This window comes from Actinia tenebrosa, unplaced genomic scaffold (assembly GCF_029948245.1).
Source record: "Actinia tenebrosa isolate PJP-AT-01 unplaced genomic scaffold, QUT_ActTen_1.0 PGA_scaffold2__45_contigs__length_23673736, whole genome shotgun sequence".
In the NCBI taxonomy this organism is placed as follows: Eukaryota; Metazoa; Cnidaria; class Anthozoa; order Actiniaria; family Actiniidae; genus Actinia; species Actinia tenebrosa.
In genome coordinates, this window is record NW_028292579.1 from 17,070,463 (window position 1) to 17,082,631 (window position 12,169).

Below are 12,169 nucleotides of genomic sequence, written 5' to 3' on the forward strand. Positions count from 1 at the left end.
GATGTAGAGTCACTAAATTGATTAACTTTGTTAACTAAATATAAATATTAAAGGGGAACCAGGGGCTAGAATGACCATACTATAGTGTACCTTAGCTAAATATATGTCCATATTTTAGAGTACTTTCAGTACTACCTTTTAAAATGGTATTGGTATCAAGTTTTTCTAATGTTTCGGTATTGATTCTTTTCTACTGTACGTTCGTGTCAAACACTATTCATTTTTGGCTGTATGAATGCTAGCCAATACTTGAAACTCTATGATACAAGTATTCTACACATGCTTGAAAGTAACTATTTCCTTGTATACTTAATTTATTTGAATATAGCATCTTTGACCTTTGAACAAGTCTCTAGATACTGCAGTATTCACACTATTTGTTCTCTTATTTTGTTGAAACGCTTGTACCGAGATTCCTACTTAGATAAATTCTTGAATAAAGTTTTGGTTAACTGAATTACATACATATATGAGATTATATCTAGACTATATATTTGTACTGCGGTTATAATGTATCTAATTGAGCTGGTCTGCGCAGTATATCAAGCAACTTATGCAGTTGCTAATTACAAGACTAAGAAAAAAATCTGAATTAGTTATTACGATATTGACAGTAACGAAACTTGATAGGTGGTTAATAGGGCACGCCCCAGGGGTTGGCTACCCTAGCTTGTGTTTATCCCTAAAAACCCAAGGTTGTTACTGGCACTGACTCTCTAGACCAACTTTAGAAGGACTCCTTTATATCTAGTATATTCAATAATACATTCGATAGTGAGTTGTGTCGAGGCATTGCTTCTTTGATAACTATAATATACTTGACACATTCCTATCTTGTTCTATATTTTGACAAGTTAAGCAGGATCAAATCCATCACATTTTAATGACTAATTAAATTTACACACTTCTGATATATATTATATTTCATAACTAAATGTCTCATACACCGCATACGATCTCATGGCACTAATCAAAATATAAATATTGATGTGCCTACTTTAGTTTATCGTCACAAATGCTTAGGGCACAAGTTTGATAATACTAGTATGGTCATCTAGTGAAATGGGGTACTTTTTAAACAAAAACTAAAAACATTAACTACATTAAAAATTTAAAATTAACTGCACATTAATTTAAATGCATTCTAGAGTTTTCACAACATATCATGACACCTTTTATTTGTTTTATTTATTTATTTATTTTTTCATTTCTCTTGGTTAAGGGCACAAGGATATGCCTTAACACTCCTTAACACCTGAACTACTATTCCTCAGATATTTGCTTATGCATATTTGATTGGACAAATTTCATTAGCTAAATTTATTTTTTTATTGGCTCAGAGCCAGTTTCGCTCATGACTGTAACCTCAATTTCCTTAAATCCTCAATAATCATTCACACATTATTTCAAAACATTTCCAGGGAAGGAAAACGAATCGTCTATGTGCCCTATTTGGGCGACTCTATCTGGGGCATCACCCCAAGAGAAATTACATGGATTTTACTGACTTGATGGTGGAAATTTTAATACAAGCAAGAACCACAGTCATTGTTCGATGCCCGGCAATTCTATTGTCAACCAAGAAGAAGAGAAGGCATTGCATCAAAGATACTATATACTGGGTTGAATTGTGCAAGATCTATTGCCTATGGTGCAATTTAGGCACATATAAACTAATCTTTCTTCGCCCACATCACCAACAAGTGGTCACCAACTAGTGTCTTGTCTGTATCTTCACCAAAAGATCACAAAAAATATTTTCAGGCTTATGGAAACAAAAAAATTGTTTTAAAACTGAAGGCATCAGCTTCCCATAAGATTCAAATATTAAGATATATTAACTTATTTACTTCAAAAAACACCCTCCAAACATGATTGTTGAACATTCAGTCTTTCACTTTAACCAGACACACCCCAATCAATGCAAGGTTTCTAAACCACTACTTCCACAACAAGCAAAACTATACATAACTAATATAAACACAATACACTACACAATGTTGAACAACCTTTACAACAGCCATTCTCTACTCATTCAACCAGCATCCTGCCTTCCACATTATGATCACAAAAATTACTACCTTTATAATGGAAACCAACCACATTCCAAAGCAGGTAATGGTTTTAATTTGGATACTTTCAAAATATTTAAAACCCTCTTAGACTAGGTTTTTCATGTAGCTTGTACATATCATATTACTTGTTTTGTTTGCTAAGTGAATCACATGTTCTTCAGTGATATTAATTATTTTGCCATCATATTCACTTTGCAAATGTCGCATGTCAATTTCAAAGCGTTCTAGCTTTTTTTAGAAGTAGCTAGAAAAAAGGGGCTGACTGTGCAGCCTTAGAAGTGGGCATGTCACAAGTTCTTGACAATGAAATATCCAAAACAAATGAATTACAAGAAGCTATCATGGTGGAAGATCCTCCTTGAGACGACTCTAGGGTTGAACAGCTAAAGTTAGCACTCTAGTTATCAATATGCTTGCTGCAACAGGCTAAAATGGCATATATACAAACTCAGGAAACAAGCATATACAAGCCTGGATGCAACCTAAGATCATCTGATCATCTGACCAAAGACTGCTTACACTACTCAAAGAGCTATATTGACAGAGCATTTATGATATTAGTTCCAAGACTTTTGAATTCTATTCCAATACATGTCTGCTCTGCTGAAACTTTTAGTAAATTTAAGTCAATATTTTTTTTTAATATATTACTTCATGATAAGACATTTCAAGGTCTCAAAGTTTTAGATTATTTTAAGAATGTTGAGGCTCAATGTGGCATGACACTCCTTAAAGCCAATTTTAATATATTATAATATTATACCAAAAACAGATTTGGATAGGTGCTATATAAATGTTATATTATTATTATTATTATTATTGAACAAAAAAAAACATATAATAACAATGCCTTAATCGAGAGTCAAGCATTTTAAAAGTATTTATATATATTTTGATTGCAGATTAAACTGTTATTTTGTGAGCAATAATTTGATTATCATTATTCCAAAATTCATTGTTTTGAAAATTTAAACGAAAACAAACATGGCTTCTTTGCTCCCTAACTGTCAATTTAACTACTCTGTAATGTCGTAATTTAGCTACTAATAGCAATAAACATTGTATGCCCTACATAAACCTATAAACCAGAATTAATTTTATAATAATTGTGCAATAGTTTCTATTAAATTCTATACTTATAAGTTTTGTTACATATCTTACACCAATCACTCACCTGTATCCTGTATTGATTGAGTCTAGAAGTACACCAGAGGTAAGTATTTCACTGTAGACAGGTGTTAGTATATGAGGATAAGTATAATTTGAGCCATTTCTATGTGCAATGCCATCCACAGATAAGTTGATAATCTTCAGACAAAGCATGCTGCAAAATGTATTGTGGATTTTGATTGCAATAAGCCTTAGCTATGATTTCAAATAGAATGTTTTCATGGTGGCAACACTTGAAGATAATTTAACAAAGGTTTTGCTCGTTTTTGCTTCATGTCTCTATCATTATCATAGCGAGCCAATAAAATTCTGAATAACAAAGAAAAGTTATCAAACACTCTAGTCTTGGTAGTCAAATGACAAAACCATGGAAAAATCATATTAATTTCAATGCAGCCAAGTGCAAGCAATAGCTATTCATTTAATGAATAAAACTATATCTCAGTATCTAAATCAGAACAGATTTTAATTTGAACATTTTGGTAAAAGGCACCCATAATAAACTCTCAGGTCTAATGCAGCCTGACTAAAACATTTCAGTCGCGTTCTAAATTATTTCCCTTTCTACTATGAAGTGTTGAAAACAGATGTGAAAATTGCTTTTTTAGATTCAAGGGGTTTCTTCAGGTTCTCCAGTTTGCTCCCTTTGCAAAAACTAACAAGCTAATTTCCAATCTGAGAGTTAGTCATAACCTGACTTTGATCAGCCCAGCGATTTCTTCAGGGTTCTATGTGTGAGTTAACTGTGCCCTGACTTTAATCAGCCCAGAGATTGTTTCAGTGTGTCTATAATTAGGTTTTTGAAGGCATATGTCAAGCAAGAAACTATGTTACAAAAGTGCACTCAAAGTAAAACTAATGAGAAAACGCAAGCAGATAGGTTTCAGCATAATTATTTTGGTTCTAGATGTGTTGTACATAATGTTTTTACTCTATTACTTTGCTTATCTGTAAAGTTTCCCATGTGTCTCTTGATTGTTGTTCACTGAAGTGAGTTCTCCTATAAAAGTACAAACCCAAATAATTAAATATGTATAAAAATATAGAGGATATTTACTGGCACGAGGTTGAGAAAGGAAAAAACTATGCCCAAGGTCGATTAGCAATGACAAGTTTTGTTTTCAATTCTAAGGGCACATTTCCCCCCTCAGGATAGACTTTAGGATTGTATTTAAAATATTTATCTTTTTCCCATTAATTTTTCCACTTGTTTTACATTATTTTTGTTGTCATGTAACAAACCGTTATCCCATGCACACTTGGATGGCACAAACAGAGAGGATACCAGACCTTTGTCAAATCCAACTAGTGGTCTATCATTGCAATGCTGCATTCTGATTGCATGAGCTACTACTAGGCTATAAGTTATAGAGTACTAGTAGCGAAAAGTGCTGGCTTTGAAAACCAAGTCCACTTAACAGAGGGAGAACCATCAACAAAAAAAGCAAAACTAATGACTCCAAAAGAAATTGGTAAGTAAAATTAATAATCCCTTTCTAAACACTAATTTTCATTTATCAGTGGCATCTAAGAGTTAGCAGTGATATATAAATACATTGTTTCATTTATCTTCATCATTAGACTTAATTTTCCTTTCATTTTTTCAATAGCTTTCACTTCCACTCTCATTATTACTGTATTTCATTATTATTAATATTGTATATACTTATTATTGTAAGTAGTTATATAGTGCAATTGGATATGCATATAGAGTTTTGGGCTTTAGAAGTTATTAAATTACTGTTATTAATGTCATTATCTTCCTTCCATGCATCTATTCACTAATGAGGTCAGGGAGGTCTCTTATTTTGTATACGAAAGATTTTCATTAATCAAATGAACTTGTTTTTCAGAAAATAAATGCAACATTTGTTAAAGAATACCCAAAAGATCCATGGTAGAGTGCACAACGTGTGGACAGTGGCAGCACTGCTCTTGCTGGAAAATCGGTTTCAAAACAGCAAAGATAACCGAGTATAATTGCGAAAAATGCAAATAAATGTACAGTGCTGCATGCAACTTTAACAGCACGAAGCCAGTTTTTCTCAAAAATACACTGTTTACAGTTAGTGATGTCTTTTGTTAAAAAATAGATATAACATGTTTTATATAGCACGAATATTGTAATTATACAAACGTTTGTTCAAATAAGTTGCAAAAATTACAGAAAATATATACATTTGTAAAAAAGGAAATCTCTCTGACAAGTCTGTATGGACTTGCCGAGATCATTCCTGACCAAAAAAAGGCGATATATACTTATCGTTATTGATCCAAAATTTTCGAATGTTCAAGAGCCTATTGCATCACAATAATGTAAACTCATATGTCTTCAGTAAATAAGATTTATTATACAGATTCAAATTTCTTTTAAAGAGAGGAAAATATACTTAAGCTTGATTTGAACCTATTTTCTTTTAGATTTTTTCATTTTTTCTTTAGAATAAAATATTTCTCATTTAAATTCATTCTAAATTTTCTCTTACATTTATTCATTTTTTCTTAAGATAAAATTTCTCTACTTGTTTTATTACTGATACAGTCCTTATATTCAAGCAAAGATATATTTGTAAATATTAATAAAGAGAACTAAATAAACTTGTACTTGAACTAAATTTTGATACTAAACATTATTTTAGAATTTTTTCACTTTTTCTTAGAATACAATTTGTCTTGTTTTAGTTCATACTAAATTTCCTTGTAACTTTTTTCACTTCTTAGAATCAAATTAATCAATTCCTTTTATGATACCTACCAACACAGTTTGTATATTCAACTGAACTTTAGGAAACATTCTCTCCAGATAATACCGACTTACCTCTACAAATATGTACTGCAAATCCAAATTTTTATCAAGAGCTGAAAATTGCATCCTCTCACGATTGTCTCGTTTTTTCTTTCACTCTTTCCCATCCTATCCATTCATCCTTCCACTTACTTTCCCACCTTACATCCTTACTTTCCCAACTGTTCCTATTGCGTTACACATTTTCACACTACTTCTACCCCCCCTCCCCCATTCCTCTCTTTTATCTCTACAGTATGTGTTTTCCCTTAACACCCCCTTGGTCTGTTTACTGTCTCTATACTCTTAAATGTGGTTAAATTTAAGCAAAGTTAACTGGGAGTGGAGTGCTGGCCAGCGGTGTGAGACTTGCGCATGCACAGTTGCTGCCTAAGGCCTCGTGGTTGCTGTAGCTGAGTTGCTGTTAGCCATTGCCTTCATATCGCGGTTTTGCTTCTGGTTTATACGCCTTTTTTCAAGCCATCCTTTCTCAATCCTTATTGTTAGTGGTTCTTCCAGCGTTTCGACGTCTATTTACGATCGTCTTTCCATTGTTCCTTGTCCTCGTGTTAATTGTTTGGTCGATAAAAAATGCCCCGTAACACACGCAATAGCTTGGACAGCATGGTTCCTACCTCTTGTTCTTCTTCGCTGGCTCCTCCAGTTTCGGTTGAGTCGGCTTGTAATGGCGTCCCTACATCTACTGCACCGTCTACTGAGTTGGTTACATCAGTAGTAGAAGCTTTAAAAGCACCTTTGGCGGCCATGGTCAACTCGGCTTTACTAGCGGCAGGCGTTGCCTCGTCATCGGCGGGTTCTGGATCTTTGCCCGAGAACAACGAGGGTTCTTCGACGCCTCTGGCCAACCGTACTAACCAATTGGCCCAGACTGGCTCATCTATGCCGTGGACATCCATGGCCGGGTCGCCTCCTTCTTCATCAACTGCGTCTTCGGCTTATTTGCCTCCGCCATCTTGCTCAGGTACGTCTGCCTTATCTGTACCTTCATTTGTATCGCCTTTTACTCTCCCTCGGCCCGTAACTGTCCCAAGTGCCGCGACGTCGTCTTCGTCATTTTCGGCGCCGGAAAATTTCCTGGGGAACACGCCCCCCCTTAACCAGCCGTTTGTAGTGGGTCCTGGTTATTCTCCCGTTCCCTACAAAGTGGTGGCCCAAATTCTTGCCGGAAAATTTGTTCATCTTGAGGACTTGCTGCCGGAAAACATCTCCTCTCAAGAACCAGAGCCACAACTGCACTTCGATGGCCGCCTCATCCTTTGTAACACTGCCAAGAAAAACAAAAAGCAAATTTCAGATATTACATCTTGGGTGGAAGCTTTCACCATTTATTCTTTAATCGTCGGAAAATATTTTCCCAACCGCAAAGACGATTTGCTCAAGTACAAGCTCCTTATCTTGCGCACATACCGACAGTTTAGTGGCAGTGCATGGCTGAACTATGATCGGGAGTTTCGAGAATATGCTGCTGCTGAGAAATGCACAACGTGGTCAACAATGAATGTCCAACTTTACAGTTTTAACACTGCAGGTGCCCAGGTGCGCCCTCGAGTGGTTGCTTCAACTACAGCAGGGGGGAGGGAGGCCCAAGGTAGTTTGACCTCAAGGGTCCTTTGCCACTCTTGGAATGCTGGTCGGTGCATTGCCCCTTCTCCCGAATGTCGGTTCCGCCATGCTTGCAGTAGCTGCGAAGGGGACCATCGCAAGAGTGCATGCCCAGAGCCAATCAAGCCCAGAAATTTGGAACGTTCCCGCTCTGTCAATCCGTCCGAGGCCAAGCGCAGAAAATACCACTAAGCATGTGACTTTGGACTCAAGGCTGTGTTATTAGGTTCAGAGAACAGCACCATTTTAATTTTCGTTCTAGTTTGTTGAATATCACTTAGACACTACATTGTGCGTCGAACTTAACGTACGTCATTTAATGTTGACTTAATCATTTATGGGGGCATTTGTTGATCTATTTATACATTGTTTCATAGGCACCAGCCTTCCCCTCCCTTCAGTTGCCGAAATTTCTTCTTTGAATTATGATAAATCCGCCCATGGCTTACAGAATCACCCCAATCGGCAATGGGTAGAATTTATACTGCATGGCATTAAAGATGGTTTCCAACTGGGTTTTAAGTCGTCTGTCAAGTTGAAATCGTCAAAGAAGAACAAAGCTTCAGCATATCAGCAGTCTCAAGTCGTGGACGTGTATTTAGACAAGGAAGTTAGATTGGGGCGGGTGGCTGGCCCCTTTGAATCCCCTCCCATTATTCCTCTTCAAGTAAGCAGTTTTGGCGTGATTCCAAAGAAAGGTCAACCAGAAAAATGGCGTCTTATTTTTGACCTGTCCTCCCCATTTGGCCACAGTGTTAACGATGGCATCGACCCTGAGGAGTGCTCACTGCAATACATTAGAATTGACGATATAGTTAAGATGAGTTCCAAACTGGGTAAGGGGGCTATGCTGGCTAAGTTCGACATCGAAAGTGCTTTCAGAAATGTCCCAGTTCACCCATCTGACCGACATCTTTTGGGCATGAGATGGAGGTCAAAGTACTTTGTTGACCTTGTCCTTCCCTTTGGTTTGCGATCAGCCCCCTTCATCTTTAACTCAATCGCCAATGCAGTGGAGTGGATTCTTCAGTCTAACTATGGGATACCTGACATCCGCCACTATTTAGATGATTTCGTACTAGCTGGACCTCCTAATTCAGCTTTATGTGCTAACAATTTAGCTATCGCTACATCCATTACCGCTGACCTAGGTCTGCCCCTACACCCAGACAAGTGTGTAGGGCCATCCACCTGCCTAGTAGTTTTAGGGATTGAAATTGACACAATGGCCGAAACTCTGCGTCTCCCTGCCGACAAATTTGCTGCTACCCTGGAACTGTTGAGAGCTTGGTCTTCTTACAAATGGTGCCACAAGAAACAACTTCAGTCGCTGATTGGTGTACTCCATCATGCCTCTAAGGTAGTTTGGCCAGGTCGCACGTTTCTTCGGAGAATGATTGATCTACTCTGTTGCTTCCGAAAAGACGATCACCCCATCCGCCTGAATACAGAATTTAAGAAAGACCTGAAGTGGTGGCTGTTTTTTTTCCAATCAATGGAATGGGATAAGTTTTTTCCTGCTCCCCTCACTACAGCCTCCACCTACGGTTTGCGTAGGGTCAGACGCCTCAGGAACACGGGGTTATGGTGCCTTCCTCGATTCTGATTGGTTCAATGGCAGGTGGTTACCTCGGCAAGCTTCCCTCTCCATTGCTTACAAGGAGTTATTTCCAGTCGTACTGGCAGCGCATATCTGGGGTCACGGTTGGAGAAAGCAGCGTGTTCTGTTTAAGGTGGACAACGAAGCTGTGGTAGCAATCTTAAATAGCAGGACTTCCAGAGATTCTTCAATCATGGTTTTACTCCGAAGCCTTCTGTTTGCAGCAGCCCGTCATGGCTTTTCCTTTTCAGCTGAACATGTGGCAGGTATTCGTAATGGGATAGCTGATGCTCTTTCTCGTTTTAATATGCAGGTCTTCCGTTCTCTGGCCCCGAACGCCAACCTATACCCAGCAGAGGTCCCAGCTCAGCTTCTGTCTTCTCTGACATCGGTTCTCTAAATAATCAGTGTTTGGTCTATTTATCTGAGGGTTTAGCAGCATTCCACCCGTCGCTGTTATTCTACCGCCCAAGAGAAGTTTGTCAACTTTTGCTACCAAAGTGGCCGCTTATCCCCATCAGGCTCACCATGTCCCACAGATGAATGGACCCTCTGCTTATTTGTGACAATGCTGGCCGAGTCGATGCGTCATTCCTCTATAAAAGTTTATCTGTCAGCTGTCCGTTCCCTCCATATTGAACAAGGTTTCGATGATCCACTTCAGAACTGCTTGCGGCTCCAAAGAGTGACAAAAGGCATTAAGCGAACCCAAGGTGTCGCCTCTTCTTCGTCTAGACTTCCTGTTACTCCAGAGGTCCTGAGAGTAGTACACTCTGGCTTGGTTCTATCTTCGTTCAATGACTGCATGTTTTGGGCTGCCTGCTCATTGGCTTATTTTGGTTTCCTTCGCTCAGCCGAATTTACTTGCCCCTCGCTTAAAAAATTTGATCCAGATGTACACCTGACTGTGCAGGACATAACCGTGGACTCTACAGGGTCTCCTTCTTGCTTAAGACTGTTCATTAAAGCCTCAAAAACGGATCCGTTTCGTCAGGGTTGTCATGTGTATGTTGGTCGCGGATCATCATCCCTGTGTGCTGTGAGAGCAGTGCTGAACTATTTAGCATATCGTGGTAATCTTCCAGGCCCACTCTTCCTGCTGGCTGATGGTCAGCCACTGACTAGGCAGCTGGTCACGGACAGACTCAGGGCTATTCTACAATCAGCAGGTGTAGCTGGTAACTTTTCAAGCCATAGCTTCCGTATTGGGGCCGCAACTACAGCGGCTCAAGTGGGTATACCAGATCATTTAATCCAAGTCTTGGGCCGTTGGAAAAGTGATGCCTATAAACAGTATATTAGAACTCCTCAGCAAGTAATCATTAGTGCCTCTGGTAAACTTGCTTAGTTTTGGTAAGTGGTATCCTTTTAGCTTGGCCACCATTTGTACATTGTCAATTTTGCCCTCGTGCTAGCCATTGCCACCTGGGTTTAGTCGCGTACACTACACTACCTATGGATGTCGTGTCTGCATGCGTGACAACTGGAGAGGCAGCGACTGTTGGTGCTTGGAGATGCAGTTTTGGGTGTTAGTCGGTCCCATGGCTCCTGCCACGGGTCGACCAACTCCAAGCACCACACTAAATGCTTGGAGAGGAGTAATGGAGGTTGACCCGTGGCTTGGTTGCCATGGTTACCTCTTGCCAGCTAGTTGCCATCGCCTACCGCTTTGCCAGGCACCTACTCTCCATCGTAACGACAAGTTAAAACCAATACATGTGTCGCATATTCCTAAACGATGCTAATACATTTCAATAAAGGTTGGTGAAGGTTTTATTGCATGGTGCATGTAGCATACCAAGCCTGAAATGCACTATAGGCAATGGGAATGGAATCAGCAAAAGCTCACGACAATATAGCATTTTCCCTAAACTTTGTCTGCATATCATCTGATCTGCGTCCATATAATTTACATATGAATATTTAATATATTTCAAGCTTGGTAACAATGCAACATGCACGAAAACCTTCACCAACTGATTTTGAAATAGCTCTATATTGATGGCCACAGGCTAAACTTAATCAGGATGGAAACTCGTTCATCAATAAAGTTCAGTCAATCATAACTCAACAATTTAGCACCAACCTATCAATCTCCTGTTCAGGTTGTCTTTAAATGTACATAATAAAATATGGGAGGTTCCATCAAAGTTCATTTTTCAGATGAAAATCTCAAATTTGAGAGTGATAAGATGTAATTTTTCCACATATTACTAAACTGTAAGTATTTTGTTAACAAAGAAATGTCATTTAGGGACAACTGCATTTGAAATGTCTAGATCAAAGAACATTCTTCTAAATGCCCAACAACTTACTCGTGAAACCTCTCATAACAGGGGCTGTACAATACTTAAGGTTTTGTTCACCATTTTTACATTACATTTTAACATACCAGCAAATATGGATTACCCACAAAACTGACGAAATCTAGTAAGTCAATCATAATCATGTCCAGATATTGTTTTGCAGCTGAAAAAGAAAACAACAAAAAAACAGATTAAGAATCACCTGACAATAATTTGAATATTTTTTTTTAAATGTTTAAAAAATACTAATTGAAATAGTATTCGTTTTCTTTTGGCTTAAATTCTTCAAAATTTATTGCAAAAAAAAAAAAAACCTCCAAAAAACACATGAGACGAGATGCTATAATTTCGTTTTCTAATTAATTCTTCTGGAGAGGGGTAGGTAAGGAATGTCTTTGGCTTCAAATATCGAAGAATTAAAAACAGTTTTACAAATTCTTTGAACGAAAAATCAAACTCCAAAAATAGGTATTACTGTTCAAGGATAAAAAAGCTTCTAAAAAACAAGAAATTTATGTTTGAAAACAAGGTTTTGCTACAACTACGACTGTGTCCACGTGCAAGGAAAAATACGGCTAACTTAGAGAAAGCACCACAAATGTCAGAAATA

The 12,169-nt window shown here is 38.0% G+C and overlaps 2 protein-coding genes and 1 long non-coding RNA gene across 3 annotated transcripts in view; 2 read left to right on the top strand and 1 right to left on the bottom strand.

Annotated features, from left to right (window-relative positions):
* Positions 1-12,169, bottom strand: part of LOC116295168 (uncharacterized) — a 37,397-nt gene that overhangs the window by 25,103 nt on the left and 125 nt on the right. Inside the window, exon 2 of the long non-coding RNA XR_016120533.1 lies at positions 11,646-11,722. This is a non-coding gene — a long non-coding RNA (uncharacterized LOC116295168). The remainder of the gene's footprint in view (positions 1-11,645; positions 11,723-12,169) is intronic.
* LOC148909447 (uncharacterized) lies at positions 6,399-9,653 on the top strand. The gene is made up of 3 exons (XM_089033606.1): positions 6,399-7,012; positions 8,031-9,013; positions 9,189-9,653. Exons 1-3 carry the CDS (start codon positions 6,622-6,624, stop codon positions 9,651-9,653), a joined length of 1,839 nt encoding a protein of 612 aa, XP_088889732.1. The 5' UTR covers positions 6,399-6,621.
* On the top strand, positions 9,445-10,652 carry LOC148909448 (uncharacterized). Its single transcript, XM_089034731.1, has one exon. The coding sequence runs from the start codon at positions 9,822-9,824 to the stop codon at positions 10,599-10,601; it is 780 nt and encodes a 259-aa protein (XP_088890857.1). The 5' UTR covers positions 9,445-9,821; the 3' UTR covers positions 10,602-10,652.